The sequence below is a fragment of the Myotis yumanensis genome, unplaced genomic scaffold (genome assembly GCF_028538775.1).
Source record: "Myotis yumanensis isolate MYYU_CA2020_CCGP unplaced genomic scaffold, mMyoYum1.0.hap1 SCAF_2, whole genome shotgun sequence".
Taxonomy (NCBI): domain Eukaryota; kingdom Metazoa; phylum Chordata; class Mammalia; order Chiroptera; family Vespertilionidae; genus Myotis; species Myotis yumanensis.
The window spans coordinates 27033775-27060864 of record NW_027223753.1 but is presented as its reverse complement, the minus strand read 5'-3'; the positions used below and the strand labels follow the sequence as shown (position 1 = coordinate 27060864).

The following is a 27090-nucleotide window of genomic DNA, read 5'->3' as shown; positions in this document are numbered from 1 at the left end:
TTGATGGTCCCTGTAGTATAGGTTCCCTGCCCTCGTTTAGATTCATGGGTGAACATCCACACAACCCAGCATGACCAATAAAAGTATTCCATTCCATCTTATCCACACCCTCAGGCCAGTGACTGGCTCAGGAATAGGAGTAATACCCAAACTGACTCAATGAGAGTCAATTCCAGGACTTTGCTACTCTTGTAAATAGAGATTTTCTTTCCACCTGGATTGCTAAATTATGAGTATGTATTTGATTCTAGGGACTCCCAGCTGCTATACTGCCATCTCATAGGGAAAGACTGCCTGAGGATGAAGCCAAGGCAAATAAAAATGGAACCAAAAGACAGAGTATGGCCCAGTCTGTGTGGCTCAGTAATTGAACGTAGACCCATGTACCAAGAAGCTGCCAGTTCGATTCCCAGTCAGGGCACATGCCTGGGTTGTGAGCTCCAGCCACAGTGAGGGGCTTGCAGGAGGCAGCCAATCAATCGATGTTCTCTCTCATCAATTTTCTATCTCTCTCTCCCTTTCCCTTCTTCTCTCTAAAAATAAAAATAAAAAAATCAACAAAAGACAGAGTATGAAAGCCCTTGTTTGGGCTTTCGATTGAGCCATGATTGAACAAATACCAGAAAAGCTATACGGATGATATAAAGAGATAACACAAAATAGCAGTTAAGAGCAATGACTTTGCAGTCAGCCTGCCTAAGTATGAGTCTCTGGCCTATCACTTACTGTGTGGCTATGGGCAAGTTATTTAAATTCTCGGAGCCTTTATTTCCTCTTCTGTTTAAAATGGGTACTTAAATAGCACCTACTTCATTGGGTTACTGTGTAAATTAAATGTGATAATACATGTAAAAGGACTTAACAATGCCTAGCTCATCTTGGTAAATACTCAGTAGGTGGTGGCTATAAGCTTTCCCAGCACACAAAGTTCTGTTGTGCTCTGAATCCTTTTAAGGCACAATTGTCCACACTACTCACTTATCATTCAATATGTGGTTTTATATTACTATTAAAATGTCATCATGTTACTTTACCTCCCATTGCACTGAACTAAAAAATCTTTTCTATTTCTTCATTATTAATAATTGCTATTGACTGCAAATGCCAAGATACACTCACACACGCAGACATGCCTTTCTGCATCATTAATGCATGTGTGTGTGTGTGTGTGTGTGTGACTTAATTCTCATGGCATTTCAACAAGATATTATCCACAGTCTATGGAGGAGGAAACAGGCCCTAAGAATTAAGTAACTCACCCAAAATCACATAGCTAGTAAATATTCAACACAGAATCCAAGCCCATGGTTTTAACATTAGGCTACACTGCCTCACACCACTTAGCCCTATTCTTTTGCACAAATAAGTTCACTAACACTTTGGTGCTAACATGAGAAATAATTTTGCTTTTTTCTTGGCTTATTTTTCTGATTGTTACAGCACCTGTTACGGTGCGGAGAGTACATAGCGGTACTCAACGAATAGGATTCATTTTTATTTATTACCCACTTCTGCACTCCTCAACCCACTGCTTTCTGGCTCAGTCTTCCAATATTCCACTAAATTTGCTTTAATAAAAGCTTACAATATCCTTTGGTTGCCAGATCCAATAATTCCCATACTGCTCATTCTCCCTGTGTAATCTCATTCTTACCATCTACCATCACCTACACACTTATGCCTCCCAAATCCTTCCTGTACCCTGAGTTCCAAATCCAACAGCCTTTCAGACAACTCCACTGGGTTCTCAAAGGAACCTCAAACTCGTTGGTTCTAACCCCAAACTCTCCTCATACTCTCTACAGTAGGTCCTCGGGTTACATCGGAGATCCGTTCCTATGGCGCGACGTAATGCGATTTTTGCCGTAAGTCGGAACCCACCTACATAAGCACCTACGTCACTCCCATGGAGCACATACACAGCAGTAATGAAGTGAAACAGTAAAAAAAAAATTAAAAGAAAGATAACAATTCCTGACCTTTACTTGTAGTAAATAAATAATAAAAAACATAAAGCACATATGTACATACGTCGAAATGACAGAACATTTTTTTTTATAAGTAAATGGTAGATGGCGACGTAACCACAAAACGATGTACGTCGAGTCCGATGTAACCCTAGGACTGTCTGTATTTTGTGGATAACACCATCCCTTAGTCGGTAGGAGTAAACTTTGACTTATCCCACACCTATCATTCCTGGTCAGGCCTCAAGTCCTCAACATGTCCATTAACTCCACCTCCTTTCCTGCCATTGCTCTGGTTCAGGCCCTCACCAGCTTTTAACCTGATGACATAAGACTACAGCCACCTGCAACAGTCAGCCAGCTGCTCATCCCGCCCACGGTCTGTTCCCCCTCCAATTTATTCTCAGACTGCTGCTATTGATGTTCAGTTCAACAAATACTCAGTGAGTACCACTATGTACTCTCCGCACCATAAAAGGTGCTGTGACTATCAGGAAAATAAGCCAACATCCCTACTTTCAACAAGCTTGCAGTTTCGTAAGTGGGACATTCAGTAAATGTTACAGTAGGGGTCGGGAGCAGATACTATAGGTATAGGGACAAAAAGACTCCAAACCAGTCTAGGGAATCAGAGAAAATTTTCTAGAAAAAATCATGTCTAAGCTGAGTCCTAAAGGGTGAGCTAATATTTAGGAAGAGGAGAAAGAATGCAGAAGAGAGGAGGTTCAGTTTGGTGTCACTGGTGGGAACAGCAAGTACTTCCATATGAAAGGACTGTGAAGTTTGAGGGGTAAAAGCAAACACAACAGAGATTATTGGGGAAGAAAAGACATCTTGTCTCACTGATGTACTTGGAGGTAATTAGGTAGAGTTACCGTTCAATTTCCTTTTCATTCCCCTCTCTGCGAAATCGCTCAATATATTCTTTGCGATACTGTTCTTGTGTGTGACACTGCTCTTCAAAAATTTTAATTGTTTCATTAAAAGCTTCAATTGCCGTCCGCTTCATCTGTATTTCCTATAGGAGAAAAAAAGAAAAGCTATATACTTTATTATCTTTATTTTTTTGTAACTTTTTTACAGTTCCATGTAAGACTAAATTCAGAAAGCTAAACCAGCAATTTTCTACGTTTTTCATCTCATGGCACACATAAACTGATTACTAAAATTCTGCAGCACACCAAAAAATATATTCTTTGCCAATCTGACCAAAAAACAGGTATAATTTTGATTCATTCACATCCGACGGCTATTGTTATGTTGGCTAGTGTCATTTTTTATTTGACAAACTAAGGGAAAAGAGGTCAGTACCCCTGACTAAATAGTCAGGTATTGCATGTTTTAAAAATTCTTGTGGGACAACAGTTGAAAATCGCCTGGCTAAAATAAGACCCTTTATTTAACTCCTACCCTTATTATTTATATGCAAAATGAATCATTCAAACCCTAAAATCAAAGAAAAAGTATAGCTGAGAACCACAGAAAGACCTAAGTTGCTAAGAGGGATTAACCCCTTGACACATTGAAGACAAGGATAAAGACCTGCCTTTGCACCTATTGTAGTGCTGACCCCCAAAAGGTGCTAAAGGGGTGCATGGATAGAGCAGAGGAGTCCATGCAACAACATGCAAAGACTTATCCCCAGAAGAGCCCTACAGAGTCTATTTATTCTTTTTTAAAGATTTAAAAAAAAATATTTATATATATATTATTGATTTCAGAAAGGAAGGAAGAGGGAAAGAGAGATAGAAACATCAACGATGAGAGAGGATCATTGACTGGCTAGCTTCTGTACACCTCCTCCTGGGGATCGAGCCCTCAACCCTGGGCATGTGCCCTTGACCGGAATCGAACCCAGGACCCTTCAGTCAGCAGGCCGACGCTCTATCCACTGAGCCTAACCAGCTAGGGCCAGAGTCTATTTATTCTTGCTTTAGTTTTTAAAGCATGTAGTTTTCAAAACAGAATCATCAGTAAATTCATCTGATTAAAGCAGAAAATGAAAAAGGGGAGAATAGCTGCAAAAATCAGATGCAGACTAAGATGTAAAATGAAAACTCCATAAAACAAAAGCCCATTCAGCACTAGGGTAAGAAGTCTGAGGGTATTTGTAGACTTTAGCATCTGACTCATGATTCCCCTAAAACCTTCAAAGAGGATTAGACTTTATTCTATTTACTTTAGAAAGTCAAGAAATATGTATAAAGGTCTAGAAAGATTACTATCCTGAATGTTTATAATTTTTAAAGGTTTGGTGCTTACAAGATAATTCCTCAACTATCCAGCATTGATTAATTTCAACAAATGATTATTGAAAAACCACTATACAGGAAGTACCATCTGGTGATAAAGAGATTCATAAAACATGGAGACTACCTTTCAGGATTTGAACTACACAGGTGAAATAGATTTCTGAACTCTAATAGGTTCTGTTTCATGTCGTGGTAAGGAAATCAAGTGGGATAAATTAGTTACTTATTGCTTTACAGAGGCTTCATGAAGAAGACAGCATTTGAGCTAGTTCTTAAAGAACTGGGGTGGGGGGAAATGCAGCATCGCACACAGATGGCATGGCATGTACATGAAATATTAGGAGATGTTCAGGGATAAGCAACTGCTCAAAGGGTTGGAACAAAGGTTGATGAGGGAAGCTCAAACCTTTATGATGTCCCAAATAATTGAGGTAATATTATACATATCTCAAATAGTACTGCAAACTTATTGAAATGCCCACATCTAAATATTTAGCTACAAATTCTGCACTCTGAAATTATAGTAAAGGGTACTGGCACCCTTGCAAAGTTAGAAAATACTTACAAAGCTCTGGCCCTGTATCTTCAAAGAAAACACCAATAATATAGACTTTACTAACACTGGTATATGTGTTGGTAAATAGGGCAGCAAACGGGAAAGTATTTGACATCACTGTCCAGGCAGCAGCTCCCCTGTAAACAATGTCACTATACCTACTACCAAAACTATAAACCTACCTGGATCTACACCCCTTCCTTCTTCCTCCTCCCTTAATCTACCTGTGCTCTGGGGCTCACCTTCTCTTCTGTTCTCAGGTACTTCCATCCATTACATCAGCCAGCCCCTCTTACATCATTAACTCTCCCCATCTAATGGTTCCTTCTCATCAACATACAAATGAGTTCTAGTGACACCACTCTGGAAAAATAAAATCCCTAACCTAAATCCTCGCCCAGTCACAGTTAAACTTCTTGAAAGAGTTGTCTATATGGCTGTCTCTCTTTCTTCATCTCTCATTCATACTCCAACTCACTCTATTTTGGCTTCTGTACTCACCATTCCACAGAGACTGCTCTTCCAAGGTCACCAATGATCTCATTGCCAAATTCCTGTCCCTTATCCCAATCTATCACTAAGTCCAATCACTTTTCCTCCTAATTATACGTAATCCAGATGTTAAATAGCCTCACCTGTAGTCAATTCTCACCCTGTGCCAACCAACACCATCTCTCCCATTCTCTGGGAAGAATTCACTTATATCACAGCAATCTAGATTTTATCTAAGATTTCATAGAAATATAGAGGAAGTCTATAAAACTTATAAACACACAACACAAGGAGTTCTACAATACTTATGAACACTACAACACTTATAAACAAAGGAGGTCAATTATTTAATCTCTGTTTAACACTTATTGTCCCAGCCCATCTCCTGTACCACTAATCACTGGATCCTCGCTCTCTTCACTCACCTCCCAAGGCTTTAAGCCCCATCTCAAGTCCTGCTCTGAATTCTCACGTAGAGAAATTTAGCCCTCTTCTAGTTTCGACCTACTAGTGGCATTTGGTTGCCTCCATCTGCCCCCCAAACCCAGCTCTCCAACCAGGGATTCCAAGTTCAGAACCTGGTCTCATATCAGTTGCTTTGAACTCATAATATACTGTGAAATCCCCAATATTACAAAGCACATTCACAGCATGTGGAGCTTTCTCCAGCCATGTCAGAAAGGAGAGGTGCAGCGGGCAGCCGATCGATGATTCTCTCTCATCATGGATGCTTCTCTCTCTCTCTCCCTCTCCCTTCCTCTCTCTGAAATCAATAAAATTGTATTTTTTTAAAAAAAGAAAAGAAAGGAGAAGTGCATCTCTATACAAGCCAAAGCCACATGCAACAGTGGCCATTTTTTCTAGCCTCTATTCACAGGGGGCTTAGCCCTCCACTAGACTCGACTTCACACCATTAGTCTGGACCCATGCCCTGACCAAATGTGGAGGCTTTGGGTTCATTATCTTGCATAGACTCACTCAACAAATAAAACAATAATTATATACCAGGCATTATTTGAAGTGTTTGGGATACATAAGTGAACAAGCTTAAAGATTTCTGCTTTCCTAGAATTTATAGTGTAGGGGATTATACAGACAATAAATAACAGATATGGTAAGTAAGTAAAGTACATAGTTTGTTAGAAGGTAAGAAGCATTATGGGAAAAAGAAAAGCAGAGTGGAAAAGGAAGGTTGGAAAGTTGCAATTTTAAATAAAGTTGTCAGGTAGGCCTTATTTGATAACAACATTTGAGCAAAGACTTGAACGAGGTGAGGGGGTTAGCCAGGTGACTATCTGGGGCCAGGGGATGTGTTGCAGGCAAGGAAACAGCCAGTGCAAAACACAAAGGTGGGAAGCAGGTCTAGTATATTCAAGGAACAGCAAGGAGGCTAGTGTGGCTGGGGCACAGCGAAGAGAGTTTAAGAAATGAGGTCCAGGAGGAAAAGGGGCACAGATCATAATGGCCATTACAGAAACAAGTCTGGCTTTCAGTCTGTGTAAAATGTGGAACCAGAGCTGGGTCTTAAACAAAGGAGTGCTGTGATCTTACCTACGTTTTACAAGTATCACCTAGCTGCTATGTCGAGAATTGATTAGGGGAAGGGGAACATGGATAAGGAAAAGACAGGAGGTTTCTGTGCTAAATCAAAGCAAGAAATGATAGTGGCTTAGATCAAGGTATTAGCAATGAATGTGGTGAGAAGGGGTTGAATTCTGGGTATATTCTAAAGGTAAAGTCAACAGGAATTCCTGATCGATTGGATACAAGGTATAATAGAAAGAGTCTACTAGAATGACTTCAAGGATCTTGGCCTGAAAGATCTTGAGGATATGATTGCTCTCAACTGAAATGGGAAAGGCAAAGGGTAGAACAGTATTGAGGTGAAATATCAGCGTTCAATTTTGGACATGTCAAATCTGAGATATCTACTAAACATCCAAGTGAAGCTGTTCATTAGGCAGCTGGATGAAGGAGTCTAGAGCTAAGAGAATTTAGAAGTGTTTGGGATACATAAGTGAACAAGCTTAAAGATTTCTGCTTTCCTGGAACTTATAGTTTAGGGGATTATACAGACAATAAATAACAGATACGGTAAGTAAGTAAAGTACATAGTATGTTAGAAGGTAAGAAGCATTATGAAAAAAAGAAAAGCAGAGTGGAAAAGGAAGGTTGGAAAGACGTTTGGGAGTTACTAGCATATAATGGTGTGTAAAACCATGAGATGGTTTGAAATTACCGGAGAGTAAATAAGTAACTAGAAAAGAGAAGACGACCTGGCCCAGTAGCTCAGTTGGTTAGAGAACTGTCTCAACAAGCCAAGGGTGCAGGTTCGATCCCAGATCAGGGCACATACAAGAAACAACCAATGAATGCATAAATAAATGGAACAACAAATCAATCTCTCTCTCTCTCTCTCTCTCTCTCAAAAAAAAAAGTTGGAATAAATCTGGAGAGAGCGAGTGAGCGAGAGAGCAAGTGAGCGCCCAAGCCAGCGAGAGCAGACGACCAAGATCAAAGAGGAGAAATCAGCAAAGAAATCAGCAAAGACTGAGAAGGAAAAAACCAGGGAGGTCCAAATCTCAGTGACCTCTACTTATTTCCAAATCTGAAAGTTCCATTTATGGTTATTATTATGGATGCCTGTTCCACCTCTGATCTATAAAAATATTCATATTGGTTTTGTATACAGCTATGTGCCTTTTTATTTTTTATTATTATTTTTTTGTTAATCCTCACCCGAAGATATTTTTTCATTGATTTTTAGGGAGAGTGGAAGAGAGAGGGAAAGACAGAGAGAAACATTGATGTGAGAGAAACACATCGATTGCATGTGCCCCAACCAGGACCCAGGCCAGGGAGGAGCCTGCAACCAAGGTACGTGCCCTTGACCGGAATCGAACCCAGGACCCTTTGGTCCACAGGCTGATGCTCTACCCACTGAGCCAAATTGGCTAGGGCAGCCATGTGCCTTTTAAAATATATATATTTTTATTGATTTCATAGAGGAAAAGAGAGGAAGAGAGATAGAAACATCAATGATGAGAGAGAATCATGGATCAGCTGCCTCCTGCACATCAGCACTGGGATTGAGCCTGAAATTTGGGTATGTGCCCTGACTGGGAATCGAACTGTGACCTTCTGGATCATAGGACAGCCATTTGTTTTTAATGTTTATCATTTTTAGTGGGAGATATAACGTAAGTGCATAAAACAAATGCACAGCTTAACAAATTATTATAAAACTAGAGGCCTGGTGCACAAAATTCGTGCATGGGAGGGTGTCCCTCAGGCTAGCCTGCACCCTCTCCAATCTGGGACCCCTTGGAGGATGTCCAACTGCCGATTTAAGCCCGATCCTTGTGGGATCTGGCCTAAACTGGCAGTCGGACATCCCTCTCACAATCTGGGACTGCTGGCTCCTAACCACTCACCTGCCTTCCTGCCTGATTGTCCCTAACCGCTTCTGCCTGCCAGCCTGATCGCCCCCTAACCACTCCATGCTGGCCTGACTGACACCTAACTGCCCTCCCCCCAGCCAACCTGGTCGTCCCCAACTGCCCTTCCCTGCCAGCCTGGTTGCCCCCAACTGCCCTCCCCCTGATAGCCTGATTGCCCACAACTGCCCTCCCCTGCCAGTCATCTTGTCGTGGCCATGTTATGTTGGCCATCTTGTGATGACATCACACGTGACGCCACCTAGGCTTTTATTATAAAGGATAAACATCCACTACCAGCACCCCCAGAAATTCCGTGCATCCTTTCCAATCACACCTCTCTTCTTCCCAGTCCATCTCCCCTTCCTTGGTGATAATACTATCCTTTATGATGATTCTTTGTGATTCTTCATGATTTTACCACTTTATGTTCCCATCCAAAATAAAAAAGTTAACATCTGTCTGGTTTTGTCCATTATATGAACAGATGTGTATTACATGTATTCTTTTGCATCTTTTACTCAATATTCTTTGTGAGATTAAACATAGTGTTGTGTGTTGTGTGTATACTTGTATACACACACAAATATAGTAAAATCCATCACTGCTTTGTTTAATGCAGAGGAAAGGAATTAAAATTTGACATTTGGACTAATGCAGATTGTGTTTAATAAATATTGTCAGAGTACTTCAAACTTTTGAAGAATAGGGCTTCATCTCTCTCCCTCTGTGTTTCTGGAGTCAAGCACAGTATCATGCCTAGACGAGGTGTTCATAAGTGTTTTTTGGATGGTTATACTGACCTTTGTAACCAGATTACCTATCTCTCTCTCCCACACACACTCACTCAAATATAGTTGGGGTTGCCAATATCTCCATCTTACAGATGGGATCTGAAACACATAATCTCTCAAGGGACACAAGCAATTTTTAGCATAACCAGGATTAGAAAATAAATCTCCTGAATTCTAATTCAGTTCATTTTATATATTTTAAGAAGGTAATACATGCAAACAGGAAAAAATATATCAAACAATATAAAAGGATATATAGTAAAGAGTAAGTTTTCTACTTTAGGACTCTCCCTGTCTTAATTATCTTACCCAGAGGATATACAGTATCAGTTTCTGATCAGAGTACATATTAACATGTACACATATAGCACCCTCTACACAATTTTTTAACCATAAATGACAGTATGCCACATATATTTTTCTATAGCTTGCATTTTTTACTTAGTATATCTTAGAAATCACTCCAAACCAATACAAACCTCCCACATTCTTTCTAATGGTTATAGAAGACCTCCCCTGCAGCTAGTTGTGATCTGCAGCTACATCTAACCAGTGGGCAGAGTGTGGAAGCAGTGTGTGTTTCTAGCAAGTAGTTTTTAAAATAGGAAACATTCCTTTTATTCTCATTCCTATTTTTCCTTCCTGATTGCTAGAATATGGTTGTTATGGTTGATATTGGAATAAGCCAACTTCCACGGAGAGCAAGGCATCAAGACAGAAGAAACCTAGGCCCCAATTACTGTGGAGTTGCCATAAAACTCCTGAAATGCCTATACATAAAAGAAAATTAAATTTCTATCTGAAGCCTTTGTTATTTTATTTTTTTGTCACTAGCAGTCAAACCTTATTCTAGTTAACACTGACATAAAATATATCCTTAACCAATAAAAAAGTGATTTATGAATAGGCGAGGAATTTATATCATCCAAGTCCCAAAAAGGCTATTTAAGATATTAAGACCTCTAAAGATTGTCAGGTGAATTAAAGAAAATTTGATGTAACTATAATGTTGCATACTTACTGGCCTAAATGACAAAAACATACTAACCTGGGATGTTCTGGTATATTCTTCATATAGCCTGTCATACTCTTTACTCTTTTCCTGATACTGAGAGTGATACTCCTGCAGTTTTTTACCTACTGCATCAATGTTATCTTCTTTTACCAACTGATCCTGTGCAGGTAAACAAAAGAAGTAAAGAATGTCAACAATTCTACATTAATTTCTACATCTATTTATTTTTAAATTGCATGTCTACTGTAAGTTTAAACCACTGGATTAATATCAAGCATACAAAAGCACTAAATCCTTTTGTTAACACGAAGATCAGTCTTATATCACAACAAAATAGTTAATACTTTAAAAATTAAGAAAAAAAGTATAAATAGAAAACATAAACAAAAGTATTTTTTTAATATATTTTTATTTATTTCAGAGAGGAAGGAAGAGGGAGAAATATGAACATCAATGATAAGGGAGTGTCATTGATCAGCTGCTTCCTGCATGCCCCCTACTGGGGATCAAGCCTGCAACCTGGGCAGATGCCCTAACTGAAATTGAACCGAGACCTCCTGATTAGTAGGTTGATGCTCAACCATCTGAGCACACCAACCAGGCAACAAAAGTATTTTATATAAAGTTAATAAATACATGTAACAAGCTATTCATAGTTGCCACAAAATAAGTTCTAAAATTCTTAAATCTTCAGTAGAAAATTTTAAACAACTAGATTTCTTTTTTTAACTGGTAAGTCAGAATCAAATAATCCTGTTAAATAATTACTTGAGGAATAGCTATCAAGAACTTGTGTAATCATACCTGCTGGTATTTGGACACTGGATACATCAGCTTTACATCAAGTTTGGGATTGTACTGAGCAAGAGATTCATGATGATAGTGGTGAATGAGCTCCACCACAGAATTAAATGTCAGAGGATCAGAAAAGCCATATTTCCCATCTCGGTGGTAGATTTTTATTAACTTATTATTGCCTCCTTTCCTGTAAACAACAAGATAACAACTGTAGATTTTGCCAAAAAAAAATTCTACTGAAGTACTATTACTTTCATATGAAGATGTGAAAGCTTGATGTCACATAATAAACAAGTTTTATTATGCTGAGGCTAGAACAGGTGAAAAGGCATATATAAGTATGTGTGCAAAAGTATATGTAATATCATATTATTTTTACAACTATTTCTTTTATCTATAAATATCTTGCTTATTAAAGGTTAATATACCTAAACAGCAGTCAGTATCAATAAATTTGGCAAAAATAATCACTTAAGAGAAATAATCTATGTATCTTTTTTTTTTTCCCTGAATGAATTACACTTCTAGCCCAGACCTTCTCCTGAACTTTAGATAAGCACAGCTCAACAACAAAAGAGGTTCAAGGTTTGGGCCCAAGGGCACACCAATGTTTAGTGGTCAGGGTATGAGGAAGAACCAGCAAAGGAAACCAAGAGAAAGCAATTAATAAAGTGAATGGAGAACTAAGTGTTTATCTTAAAAACTATCTAATTTTTTATTTTTTTCTAAAAAACAATGTTTTAAAAAGCATTTCAACAAAGAGGAAATAATCAACTGAGGCTTGACAAAGTAGAGAACACTAAGTGATCTTGATAAAATTGTTTCAGTTGAATGGTAAGGATGGAAGCCTGACTGGAATGGATTAAAGACAATGAAAGGAGAGGGAAAAGACATGCCTACAGACAACTGTCTTGAAGAATATTGTTGTAAATGATCATTCTGGCTGCTGTGCGGAAAATGAGTCAACAGGGATGGGGAAGATTAGAAATTGTAAGATGCTGGGAGGCCTGTTAGGAGATGACTGCAAAAGATCAAGCAAGATGATGGTGGCTTAGATTTAGATGGGAGAGAAATGTGAAGAAATTACTAATATAGATTTGAAGGTAGAGTTGGCAGGATTTATTTAATGATGACTTGGATATGAGAGTGAGAGAGAGGGGAAAAGACTTGTGGCTTGAGTAACTGTAGAGATGGTGGTTCTATTGCTTAAAAAGAGTGAAGGCTTGAAGAGAAACAGTTTGGGTAGGGGAGTTGGGATTGAAATAAAAAATTCTGCACTGACCATGTTAAAATTAGTATCTCCCCTAGTTATTGAAAGGGCCGGCGGGGCACGTGGCCCCGCAGGCATCCGACAGGGAGGATGGCGGGCAGCCATGGCCGAGGCAGCGCCTGACCAGATAGGCGCAGGCCCGCGGACGCCCAGAAGGACCCGGGCCGCCCTCCTCGGCCTCCGAGTCACTTTCGGGCCGAGCAGCGGGCGACCCAAGGGCCAGGTGGGGTGGTGGGCGGCCCGCCTCCCGGTGACGCCCACGGCGGCAGGCCTTGCATGGGAGCCGAGTGGCTGGCTTCCCATCCATTAAGGGACCTCCATTTTGTATGGAACCATGTGCTCAGTGAAGGCTCCTTCCCCCTCGGAAGGAGCCTCTGCTAGCCACACCCACCATTTCTCTGGACTAACCAATGGTAATCAAGGGAAGTGCACGCCATCGCTATGACCACATCCTGTGTAATGGGTCACCGGCTCGCACCTGGCCAATCGGCGGGGGGCGCAGCCCCCTCTCCCGCCCCTACTCCAACCCTCTATGAAACCCCTGGTTCGAGCAGACTGCTCTCTCTTTGCCACCTGCTGCTGCGTCAGTAAGGAAGGTAGAAGAGCTAAGCCCGGGCTTAAAATAAAAGACTCTTTGCTTTTGCATCGGATTGGATGGCTCCCTGGTGGCTTCTTGGGAATCTTGAAATCTGGGCATAACAGTTATCTAGCGGCAAAAGCAAGCAGGCAACTGGATATATGCATCTGGAGTTCTAAAGGTCAGAGCTGGAGATAAGGTTTATGAATCTCACTGCATAACTGTATATTAAAGCCAAGGGACAGGACAAGCTTCACTGTGGGAAAATGAATACAGAGAAGAGAAGGCCCAAGTCTGAACCCAGAAACACTTAACATCTCGATATTGAGCAAAGGAGTGGCCTAGAATTAGGAAGAAAATCAGAAGAATGTGATATCACAACAGCCAAGATAATAAACTGTTTCTAGGAAGAAGTGTCTATGACTAATGCTGCTAAGAGGTCAGGCAAAGTAAGAAAGAGAAGTGGCCATTGGTTTAGCAGTTCCTGTAGAGCAGCGGTTCTCAACCTGTGGGTCGCGACCCCTTTGGGGATCAAATGACCCGTTCACAGGGGTCGCCTACGACCATCGGAAAACACATATATAATTACATATTGTTTTTGTGATTAATCACTATGCTTTAATTATGTTCAATTTGTAACAATGAAAATACATCCTGCATATCAGATATTTACATTACAATTCATAACAGTAGCAAAATTACAGTTATGAAGTAGCAACAAAAATAATTTTATGGTTGGGGGTCACCACAACATGAGGAACTGTATTAAAGGGTCGCGGCATTAGGAAGGTTGAGAACCACTGCTGTAGAATGATAAGACAGAAGCCTGACTAGAATGAGAAAAAATTGTGTTGAATCAACAGAAAACACTGATTATTCCTCAGCACAACTGAAGTCCTATGGCATTAATTTCTTTCAATGTCATTACCAGAAACTAATATAGTGACTCCAAATTTCTAGCATAAAATATGGGATTCTTTTTCTTAAAGATACTAGGATGGAAAGGCAGCAAAGAGCCAGATTAATCTGGATTTGAACCTATCCTTTGCCACTTACTAGCAACTAGTATGTGTCTTGAGGCAACTTTCTTAATCAGTTTAAGTTTTAGTTGCCTCATCTATAAAATGGAAATATTAATACCTACGTGTCATAAGGTGGTTGTGAGAAATAAATAAGTTATTACGTGTAAAATGCTTAGTACAAGAAAGTTGTTATTGTTGCTATTGTTATTCTTTTCTTTAGATAGTCACTTTATTTTTTTAAAAATCATGACTTTATTGTAATTAGGCTATTTTAATGGTTAAAATTAAATGTGGGAATATCTAAAGCAGTTTTCCTAATTTTTAAAAAATATATGTCCCACTTTTGTAAATATAAAAGGGATACAACCACCACTTATGAGATTCTAATATGCCCACGTGGATGGCATGATACAGACTGAGAATTGCTTTATCTTCTACATATCATCATCATCCTAAGTAAGGTTGAGTTTTAACACTGAAGTCTGCATTAAGGAAAATAATAGGGTTAGTAGAGAGGTGGATTCCCAACATATCATGAACAACCTTAAGCTGTGCACATCACTTCTTCTACACTCATAAGGTCAACAGTATACATCTTATTTCCTTACATTAAAGCTTTTTCACTTTACTGCTACCAAAAAATAAAAACTGTCATTTTTATAAAACATTTAAATGTTTAATGTATAAAAAAGGATAGTTAGCCAAACAAAAATTATGTATCTATCTTAAATTAAAATATGAAAAATGTGTATATAAAGATTTAAACAAGAGGAGACCAAGATGGCGGCGTAGGTAAACACCGGAGACCGCTGCCGCAAACAACCATTTCAAAAATACAACTAAAAGACTGAACGGACATCACCCAGAACCACAGGAAGGCTGGCTGAAGAGAGACTCTACAACTAGAAGGAAAGAGAACAGCAAATCGAGGCTCAGAGGCGGCGCAGTGTGGAAAATACAAAGGTACCGAGGTGCGCGCGCAAAGCGGGCTGGTGGCTGAGGGCGCGGTTGTCGTTTTCTGTCGGGAGTGAGTCTCAGACTCTGGGCTCCGGATCCGGGCGAGTCTCTAGGGACCCAGACTCAAACGGGAGAAGCGGGATTATCCGGCATCAGTTGGAACCTGAGGGCAGCTTTCTCTCCGAAGTTTGCAGCGGCTGCCGGGGTTCTGTGAAGCAGAGCCTCTGGGAACGGGACTGAGCGTGGCCATAACTGCTCCCTCCGCCCGCCCTGTTGACCCCGCCCCGCCCAAACCCTGCGCACAGCCATTTGCCGATCGCCTCAGGCAAAGGCTGGATTAGCGCCTCCCCAGAAGGCAGACGTTTTCCATACAGCTGATTCCTATAGCCAGTCGGCCTGGTGGTCAAACCCCTCTAGTGTTAACTACAACAATTAAGGCTTGGCTAGAACAAGACTGCGCACAGAGACCACAAGGGGGTGCACCAAGAAAGCATAAAAGATGCGGAGACAAAAAAACATGACAGAAATGGAGGATATGGAGCTAAGAATCGCAATTTTGAGGGCTTGCCATAAATTTGTGCAGAACCTCACGAAAACTAATGAGACCCTCGATGCTACGATAAAGAAATTAGAAAGTAAGCATACACGGACTGAAATAAAGAATATTATACCCAATAGCAGACCAGAGGAGCACAATAATCAAACCAAAGATTCGACAAAAAACACCCAATTGGAAAAGCAAAATGAAAAAAGAATCCGAAAGTGTGAAGATAGTGTAAGGAGCCTCTGGGACAGCTTTAAGCGGTCTAATATCAGAATTATTGGAGTGCCAGAAGATGAGAGACAGCAAGATATTGAAAACCTATTTCAAGAAATAATGGCAGAAAACTTCCCCCATCTGGAGAAAGAAATGGACTTACAGGTCCAAGAAGCGCAGAGAACCCCAAACAAAAGGAATCCAAAGAGGACCACACCAAGACACATCATCATTAAAATGCCAAGAGCAAAAGACAAAGAGAAAATCTTAAAAGCAGCAAGAGAAAGAGGCTCAATTACCTACAAGGGAATACCCATACGACTGTCAGCTGATTTCTCAACAGAAACTTTGCAGGCCAGAAGGGAATGGCAAGAAATATTCAAAGTACTGAATACCAAGAACCTACAACCAAGATTACTTTATCCAGCAAAGCTATCATTCAGAATTGAAGGTCAGATAAAGAGCTTCACAGATAAGGAAAAGCTAAAGGAGTTCATCACCGCCAAACCAGTATTATATGAAATGCTGAAAGGTATCCTTTAAGAAGAGGAAGAAGAAGAAAAAGGTAAAGATACAAATTATGAACAACAAACATGCATCTATCAACAAATGAATCTAAGAATCAAGTGAATAAATAACCTGATGTACAAAATGAACTGGTGATTATAATAGAATCAGGGACATAGAAAGGGAATAGACTGACTATTCTTGGGGGGAAAAGGGGTGTGGGAGATGCGGGAAGTGACTGGACAAAAATCATGCACCTATGGAGGAACACAGTGGGTGGGGAGTGAGGGTGGAGGGTGGGGTGGGAGCTGGAAGGAGGGGAGTTATGGGGGGAAAAAAGAGGAACAAATGTAATAATCTGAACAATAAAGATTTAATTAAAAAAAAAGAATTAAAAAAATAAAATAAAATTACTTAAAAAAAAAAAAAAAAAAGATTTAAACAAAATACAGAAATCTTTGTATACCAGAAATAAATAATGCTAATAAAAATGCTGAAAAATACTCACCGCAAAGTCAAAGTATAATCTCCCTGCATTTTTGTTGAGGCATCTCTGACCAAGAAGGTACCATCTGGCATGTCCCGTAATTTGTCATTTACCTCCTCCCTGAAGAATTATAGTAAAAATGAAAAAAAAAAACACAAGTGTCATTTGTGCTCTTCATATATTATTACTAAGGCTAGTTGGGAAGTGGTATAGTTATAGAATCATAGGGCCTTCAGAGGTCATTTAGTTCCTCCCTCTAGGTATGTTCATTCTGTTTTGATTTTCGGTGTTATGCAATTTAAGGAAGGGCTATTTACTTCTTAAACTTGTCCAGATTTCAACTATCTATAAGAGATAGTTTTCCATTAAGCCTTTAGGGATTCCTTAGGCAGCTCTGAACTTGCAGAGTTTCAGGAAAAACCAGCAGCTGTTTAGAAAGAAGGTTATATTTAAGCAACACTGGCAGCTGTCTGATCAGAGAGGAAGAAATTCAATAAATTCACAATTTTTCAATATAATATCCTCCAATATGAACTTATACTGATAATAAATTTCTCTCCGGAGCTGGTTTGGGACTTTAAGGAACAATACTGGAACACTCAAAGGAAATGACAGGGTATAATGTTGACCTTGAATTATAGAACCACAGGGTCTTAAAATATAAATTTAAACGATATTTAAATATAATAGATCCTTTTATTGTATAATGCTAAAATAAATTTTTTTCTGATAATTTTAATATAAATATATATTGTCTTCCTCAAAAAAGTAAACATAGAATTACCATGTAACCTAAAAATTCCACTTCTGGGTATATACCCAAAACAAATGAAAGCAATGTTTATAGCAACATTACTCACTAGCCAAAAGCTGGAAACAATCCAAATGTTCATCAAAGCCAAATGTCCAGATAGATAAGTAGATATATATTAAGTGAAATATTGTTCAGCTTAAAAAGGAAGTAAATTCTGACACATGCTATGACATGGATGAACTTTGGAGGCATAAATATTGTATAATTCCACTTGTATGAGATATCTAGAGTAGTCAAATTCATAGAAACAGAAAGTAGGATGGTGATTGCCAGGGAGGGGCTGGGGAAATAGGAGGAAAGGGGAGTTAGTGTACTATGAATGGGTATAGAATTTCACTTTGGGAGGATGAAATAGTTCCAGAGATGGATGGTAGTGACAGTTGAACAACAATGTAAATGTACTTTATACCACTGAATTGTACATTTAAAGATGGTTAAAAGGGTAAGGAAAAGAAGGAATGAGTGCCATTTTGGTAATGGGAGAGAAGAGACAAAAGAAAGAGGGAGACAATCATATTGAGGAATATAGCATCAACCTGAAACCTGAGTTGGCTGAAATGTGTAGTGTTTTTTAAAAACAAGGAAATGTAATATTCAAATTTTAAATATATATATATATATAGAGAGAGAGAGAGAGAGAGAGAGAGAGAAAGAGAGAGTGTGTGTGTGTGTGTGTATATTCCTTCTCTAGATTCAAATATTTCCAAAACCACATTTCACTCAAAGAGAAATTTGTCCAAGAGTCCTGTTTCCCAAAATGAGGTGTGTGAAGAGTGCATCAAAATCACTTGGGGAGGTTGTTATATGCAGATTCCTAAGCCCCACCCAATTGATTCTTGCACATGTAAAGATTGTGGTACTACTACTGCCTTAGAGACAAAAGGTAAGGAAAATTAAGTACCTATAAGTATCTTTCACCCTAAGATATGTGTAACTATCTTAAGAGTATGTATTATTTATTCAGATATATCCCCAATATAGTATTAAAAGTAAAATCATACCCATAATTTAAAGATTTTCTTGTCATTTTGTGTGTGTGTGTGTGCGTGTGTGTGTGTGTGTGTGTGTGTGTGTGTGTGAAGAAAAGCATTTAGAAACTTTTGAAATGTTACCACACAATCTCTTAAATGGTCATCTTTAAATGACAATTAATGGGACATTAAAACATTTTAACTACTAATTCTAAAAAGTGATTTTTTAAAAAATACATTCAATAATAGCTGCATTCTAGTTACCTTGAAATATCCCCCCAGTACCATTCTGCATCCTGAAGAGAAACAGAATTGTCCTTCATTCCATTTGTAACAGCTGAAGTCATTGGCTTAGGTGGCTTTGGTGGAAGAGCTAGAAGAAAAATGAATATTATTTTGTAGATGTAAATTATAATTTGTTTTATTTCCTCAGGACCACTCATTAACCAATGTACACTGAGATTCAAATAATTATAAATCAAATAGCATTTTTTTTTCTAAAATGTTTTTACTGATTTTAGAGTGAGAGGGAGGGGGTGAAGGGGGAAGAAGGAAGACAAATAAGAGAGACAGAGATATCGGATGTGAGAGAGAAACACTGATTGGTTGCCTCCCACACACACCCTAACTGGGATTTGAACCCGTAACCTTTTGATGCATGGGAACCTTTTGATGCATGGGACGATGCTCAACCAACCTGGCCAGGGCTTATGTTAGTTAAATCTTAAACATTAGTCAAAAAAATCCTTTTAGAACTATAACAATAATTGCCTGGAAAGTATAATTTTCAAGCTATTTGAGGTCTTTACTCTTCCTATATTTTTAAATTTATTTTTAAACACATTAGCATAGAATATTATATTAGTTTCACGTGTACAACCCCAGGATTAGGCATTTATATAATTTACGAAATGATAACCCAGATAAATCTAGTACCCATACGACACCATACATAGTTATTACAATATTATTGACTATGTTCCCTATGCTGTACATTACATCCCCATGACTATTCTGTAACTACCAATTTGTACTTCTAAATCCCTTCACCTTTTTTACCCATCCTCTAACCCCTATCCCAGCTGGCAACTGTCAAAATATTCTCTTTTATCTGTAAATCTGTTTCTGTTCTGCTTGTTTGTTTTTTAGATTCCACATGTAAGTGAAATAATCTGGCATTTGTCTTTCTCTGACTTATTTCACTCAGCACAACACCCACTAGGTCCAACCATGTTGTTGCAGAAGATAAGATTTCATTCTTTTTTATGGCTGAGTCATATTCCATTGAATATATGCACCACTACTTTATCCATTCATCTGCCGATGGACACTTAGGTTGCTTCCATATCTTGGCTATTGTAAATAATGTTGCAATGAATATATGGATGTACATGACCTTTTGATTTAGTGTTTTGGGTTTCTTTGGATAAATACCCAGAAGTGGAGTTGCTGGGTCCTTCTTTGTCTCCTGTTGTAGACTTTGTCTGTCTATGTAAAGGCGATTTTGCCTGGTTTAACAATTGCGACCCAAGCTTTCATGTTTTGTTTTGTTTCCATTTTTATTAAATATCTTTTTCTACACCTTTATTTTCAGTCTTTATGTGTCTTTTGATCTTAAGTGAGTCTCTTGTAGACAGCATATGAAAAGGTCTTGTTTTGTTATCCATTCTGCCACTGTGCATGTCTTTTGATTGGAGCATTTAATCCATTTGCATTTAAAGTAATTGTTGATAGATATGTAGTTATTGCCATCTTATTTTTCATTATTTTTTATCTTTTTAAAGAAGGACCTTTAACATTTCTTGTAATACTAATTTGGTGGTGATGAACTCCCTTAGCTTTTTCTTGTCTGGGAAGCTCTTTATCTGTCCTTCAATTCTTTTTTCAAAGTATGTTTTTACTAGAGGCCCAGTGCACGAATTTCGTGCACTGGGGATGGGGAGGTCCCCCTCAGCCCGGCCTGTGCCCTCTCACCGTCCGGGAGCCCTCAGGGGATGTCTGACTGACACAGAGGCAGGAGAGGCTCCCACCATCACCGCTGTGCTCGCCAGCCATGAGCCCAGCTCAGGGCTTCTGGCTGAGTGGCCCTCCTCCTGTGGGAGCACACTGACCACCAGGGGGCAGCTCCTGCATTGAGCATCTGCCCCCTGGTGGTCAGTGCACATCATAGCGACTGGTCGTTTCACCAGTCGATTTGCATGTTAGCCTTTTATTATACAGAATTGATTTTAAATAGAAAGGGAGAGAAAGATCAATCAGCTGCCTCCTGCATGCCCCATACTGGGGTTCAAGCCTATAACCTGGGCATGTGCCCTGATGGGGAAATAGAACAGCAACCTCAAGGTGTGTGGGAGGACAAGCAAATGAGCCACACCAGCCAACTGAAGGCTGTCCTTCAATTCTAAACAATAGCTTTACTGGTTAGAGTAATCTGATTGTAGGTCTTTAGTTTTCATCACTGAATATTTTGTGCCAATCCCATCTGTCCTGCAAAGTTTCAGTTGAGAAATCAGCTGACAGACTATGGACATGCCCTTGTAGAAGACTGCTTTTCTCTTGATGCTTTTAAAGTTCTCTCTTTGTTTTTAACCTTTGGAATTTTATTTATGATGTGTCTTCATATGGGCCTCTTTGGGTTAATTTTGTTTGGGACTCTCTGTACTTTCAGGGCTTATATATCTACTAGAGGCCCAGTGCATGAAAATTCATGCACTGGAGGGGGGGTCCCTCAGCCCGGCCTGCCCCCTCTTACAGTCTGGGAGCCCTCAGGGGCGGGAGGCGACCTGGTGATCAGGGGAAGGCGATGCCCCCATCACACTTCTGCTGCTGCCACTGATGGCAGCATAAGCTTCGGCTGGCCCTGGTTACTTGAGCCTTGGGTGGCCCTGGGTGGCTGGGCAGCCACCATCCAAGGCTTGCCTACGCCTCAGGCCCGGCCTGGGTGGCTGGGAGGCTGACATCCGAGGCTTGCCTGTGCCTCAGGCATCAGCTGGGCAGCTGCCATCTGAGGCTTGCCTGCGCTTTGGCCAGGCCCTGGACGGCTGGGAGGCTGAGGGCAGGTCCAGCCACACTGTGTGCCTGCCACCCCCAACCCCCCCGGCAGGACTGAAAGGACTGGGGGACTCTGGCAGGGCTGAGGGGACGGGGCGCCACCACCTTGTGGCTATGGGCACTGCCATCTTTGTGAGGGCATGACAGTCAATTTGCATATTCCCTCTTTATTAGATAGGATTTCCTTCATCATATTAGGAAAGTTTTCAACCATTATTTTTTTAATTTCTTGCTCTCTGACTTCTCTTTCTGGCACCCCATGATGAGAATGTTGGTAAACTTGAAGTTGTCCCAGAAGCTTCTTAAACTATCCTCATTTTTTAAATTTTTTTTTCTTTTTGCTGTTCTGATTGGTTGTTTTCTGGCTCCTTATATTCCAAATCACTGATTGATTTTCTGCCTCATCGACTCCACTGTTGATTCCCTATAAATTATTCATTTCAGTTCACATAATCTTCATTTCTGACTGGTTCTTTTTTATGGTTTCCATGTCCTTACTTATGCTGCTGAAGTTCCCACTAAGTTCCTCGAGCATCCTTATAACCTTTGTTTTGAACTCTGTATCTGGTAATTGTTTGCCTCCATTTCATTTAGTTCTTTTTTCTGGAGATTTTCCTGTTCTTTCACTTAGAACCCATTTGTCACCTCATTTTGGCTGCTTCCTGTGTTTGTTTCCATGTATTAGATTAAGCTACTACATTCCCTGGACTTGGTAGAGAGACCTTATGTAGTAGGTATCCTGTAGGGCCCAGTGGCACAGCCTCCCCAGTCACCTGAGCTGGGAGCCCCAGGTGTACCCCAGGTGAACTGTGTGCACTTTCCTACTGTAGTTGAGCCTTGATTTCTGTTGGCACATCACTGTGAGGGCCTGCTGCAACTACAGTGGAGGAGCTGCTGTTCAGGGGCTGACCTCATGAAGCAGGACTCACTTCGGTGGGGCTTTGGTGGCTGCTGAGTCTGCCCCTTGAGTATGTCACTGGTGCAGGTGGCTGGGTTATAATCAGGGTGTTCTGAAACTGTCTACCAGGTACACTGGCTCTGGGACCTCCCAGGTGGTGAAAGGTCAGCCACTGCCTGTTCCCTGCCCGGGGCCACCTGGCATGAGCTACAGAGTGATCTGCAGATGGCTGCTACTTGTGCTGGGCTTGGAGGTGCCCAGGGAGAGGTCAAGCTGCAAACCAAGGCTGGCTGCCGCTAATGCCAGGTCTGGGGTCACTTAGCAAGAGGTACTGCATACCAAATGCTACCTGTTTGAGAGACTTTACAAAAGTATGAAGCATGAGCTAAGAAAGGCCCTTTGTATAAAAAGGCCACTGGAAATGGCTTGGGTGAGCCCAAGTTTGAGGGAATCACTAAGGTGGCTGGGGCATCAGCGGGTGCCTAACATTATTATCCAGGTTGATGGAGACTCAGATATGGTGCCATCCTGATGGCTCTGTGGAACAATGTCCTCTACTAGCACTTCTGAGAGAAAGCTGCCTCTCTAGCCCTAGTCCTAAAACCAGACAATTCAGTTCCTCCCCATATGTTCCTGTGACTTTTGAGCTGCTGCCCCAGCGCTGGAGCTCTGAGCAAGTCTGAGTAAGTCCATGTGTGGGCCCTTCAAGAATGCCTGGAAATCCAGGAGCCCTCCATCTCTATCAACCACAATCCCTGCTGATTTTTACAGCCAGAAATTATGGAAACTTCTCTTCTGGCAGTGGAACCCTGGACTGAGGGGCCTGGGACCGCTTAGGGGGGATCTCCACAGCCAAGATACCCTTACTGATTTTTAACCACCACATGTGGGTATGGGACCAGTCTGTCCCATGCCTCCGCACCTTCTACAGTTCCAATGTGGCTTCTTCTTTATATCCTCAGTTATAGGACTTCTGTTCAGCCAGATTTCAGGTACTCTGAGCGATGACTATTCTGTAATTTAGTTGTAATTTTAATGTGGTTGTGGGAAGATGTGAGTACTACATTTATCTATGCTACCATCTTGACCAAAACTTCTTTTCCCTTCTTATAAAGCACTAACTTTTAATTTTGGACAGATGTCAAAAAAAACTTAATTGTCTCTCAAAAGATGATGTGGCTCTCCTTCGCAAATAATTCAGTCCAAACGCCACTAAGTGAGGCTGGGCATAATGGCCAAGAGTTGATGTCAGAGATGGAAGCAGCTAAGAGAGGACTATGTCCATCTAGAAGGGCAGAAACATAGCACAGGATCTCAGAGCTTGAGCAGGTGAGGAAGGGGTCCTCATGGGGACAGCCTGGGATGGGTGATGGAAGGGCAGTAGCATGGGGCCCAGATGGCACAGTATTAGAGACATAGTCCTTGGAAGTAAGCATCTCAAATGCAGAGGGGCAAAGCCAGAGAAGGGTGAAAAAAATTTCTATTTGGGTGGGGGATGGGAGGTGGCAGGGGGAACCCTATATAATAAAGCTGTAATATGCTAATTGACCATCACACCCTCACAAGATGGCAGTGCCCACAGCCACAAGATGGTGGTGCCCAGCCCTCTAAGCCCTTCCAGGAGTCCCCCAGTCCTCTCAGCCCTGCCAGCAGTGAATTTTCATGCAACCATTACCTTTTTAAAAAATCCTTACCCAAGGATATGATTATTTCTTTTAGATCATCTGTTCTCGGGGAGCAGGCCTAAGCCAGCAGGTGGGCATCCCCCAAGGGTCTCAGACTGTGAGAGGGCGCAGGCTGGGCTGAGGGATCCCCCATGTGCATGAATTTTCATGCACTGGGCCTCTAGTGCAAGAATAGCTATAACAGATTGGGTACATACAGAGAAATAGATAAAATAAGTAAAACCATTAAAGATAATTGAGCCTGGCCAGTGTGGTTGAGCATCAACCTATAAACAAGGAAGTCACTGTTTGATTCCCGGTCAGGGCATGTGCCTGGGTTGTGGGCTCGGTCCCCAGTAGGGGGTGGACAAGAGGTAGCCAATCAATGATTCCCTCTAATCATTGATGTTCCTATCTCCCTCTCTCTTCCTCTCTGAAATCAATAAAAACATTTTTTTTTTTAAAAAAAGATAATAGGCCCTAGCCAGTTTGGCACAGTGGATAGAGCGTCGGCCTGCGGACTGGGGGTTCCCGGGTTCGATTCCGGCCAAGGGCACATGTCCGGGCTGCGGGCTTGGTCCCCAGTGGGGGGTGTGCAGAAGGCAGCCAATTAATGATTCTCATCATTGGTGTTTCTATCTCTTCCTCCCTCTCCCTTCCTCTCTTAAATCAATAAAGAAATATAAAAATATAAAAAATAAAAAAATAAAAAAAGATAATAGAAGCCAGGTTTCTCATAGTCTAAAATGAAAGTTACAAATATAGAAAGGTAAAAAAAATAGAATAAACTCTCTGGTTTGGACTGGGATTGCATATATTGATATAAATTCAGAGAACTAGATAGATATATGTAAATGTCTATATTTGTAGGGAATACAACTATTCCATAGCTCTGTCCCTTGAGAAGTTCGGGGATCGGCAACACCCCAATATCTACACCTAGCATTCAATTCTTGTTTTCTAATGTTATTCTCTACTAAAAGGAGCCAGGGCTCTTTGGAGAAATGGCTAATTCCAGGGCTAGAGTACAGCAAGTACTAAATAAACCTGGAAATCATGCCAAAAAGGAAGCAACTGCTCAAAGAATGAGGGGTCATGACCAAAGAATAAAGACTCCAGCTTGAAGGGTTCCCACTACCAAATCTGGAACATCAATACAAATAATAATAAGGAATATAAGCCATGTAAAAAAGGTATCTATGTGCCCATGCAGAAATAAATGAAAAACTAAAAGATTAATGATTAATTATATAATCTCAGAGGACCTTCTCACAAAATGCTTAGCAATCAAAAAATTTAAAAAGACTAATATAATAGCAGAGAAGCCTGGCAAACACCATCTTAATAAAGTAATCAAGGTTAATACCACTAGTAATGATGAACTCATGGGCCCCCAATAGGATATACTGAGAAGAACACATCATCACTCCCGTGATATTCCTACCAAATACGCACAAACTGAATCTGATCATGAGGAAACATCAAACAAACCACAACTGAGAGACATTCTACAAAATAACTGGCCTGTAATCTTTTAAAATGTCAAGGTCATGAAAGACAAGAGAGGTTCCTTCCAGATTGAAGAGGACTAGAGAATCATGACAATTAAATGCAAGGGGTGACTCTAGACTGAATTCTTATTATAAAAGACGTTATTGGTACAATGGACAAAACCTGAATCCAAAAATGAAATGATAGTAATGAATCAATGTTAATTTTCTGATTTTGATGGTTGTATTGTGGTTATGTAGGAGAATGTTCTTGTTTATGAAACACAAACATAGTCATCATGTTGGCAACTTACTGTCAAGAAAATCAAATTATTTTTACTGTACTTGAAACTTTTCTATAAGCTAGACTGTTGCAAAAAAAATATTAACAAAAAAAGCGACAATATTGAGGGAAAAGGGAAACAATGTGAGTATGTTCTTCAAAACAGAATCTCTTTATTGTCAAATAATTTTAAACAAAGGTGTCAAGACAATTCAATTGTACAAAAGTAGCCTTTTTAACAAATGGATGTGGCACAACTAAATAGCCACATGCAAAAAAAAAAAATGCAGCTTGACTCCTATCTTACATTTTATGCAAAAATTAACTCAAAATGCATCAGTCCTAAATGTAAGAGCTAAAATTATAAAACTTTTAGAAGAAAACAGGCTTAAACCTTAATGACCATGGATTAGGCAATGGTTTCTTGGATATGACACCAAAAGTGCAAACAACTAAAGAAAAATATAAACTGGATCTCTTCAAATTAAAAAAAAAATATTTAATATATTTTTATTGATTTCAGAGGGGAAGGGAGAGGGAGAGAGAGGTAAAAACATCAATGATGATAGAGAATCATTGATCGGCTGCCTCCTGCATGCCCCACACTGGGGACCAAGCCTGCAATCCAAGAATGTGCCCTTGACCAGAATCGAACCCGGGACCCTTCAGTCCACAGGCTGACGCTCTATCCACTGAGCCAGACCAGGTAGGGCAAAAAAAAATTTTATTTTCTAAAGGACACCAACAAAAAAGTGAAAAGATAACCACAGAATGAGAAGAAATCATATATGTGATTTAAAAAATTTGTATTTAAATCTGGCCAGTTTGGCTCAGTGGAGAGAGCGTTGGCCTGCAGACTGAAGGGTCCCAGATTTAATACCAGTCAAGGGCATGTACCTTGGTGCAGGCTAAATCCCAGCCCTGGTTGGGGCACATGCAGGAGGCAACAAATCAAATGTGTCTATCTCATTGACGTTTCTCTCTGTTTCTCCCCCTCCCTTCCACTTTCTCTAAAAAAAACAATGGAAAAA

The 27090-nt window shown here is 40.3% G+C and overlaps 1 protein-coding gene across 1 annotated transcript in view; it reads right to left on the bottom strand.

The window, feature by feature from the left end:
- PIK3R3 (phosphoinositide-3-kinase regulatory subunit 3) overlaps positions 1 to 27090 on the bottom strand; it is an 89330-nt gene that overhangs the window by 18991 nt on the left and 43249 nt on the right. The window contains exons 2-6 of the mRNA XM_070404829.1: positions 18938 to 19046; positions 16910 to 17008; positions 11318 to 11498; positions 10547 to 10672; positions 2843 to 2985 (exon numbers count right to left, since the gene is read on the bottom strand). Coding sequence (XP_070260930.1) covers positions 2843 to 2985; positions 10547 to 10672; positions 11318 to 11498; positions 16910 to 17008; positions 18938 to 19046 — 658 coding nt within the window. The remainder of the gene's footprint in view (positions 1 to 2842; positions 2986 to 10546; positions 10673 to 11317; positions 11499 to 16909; positions 17009 to 18937; positions 19047 to 27090) is intronic.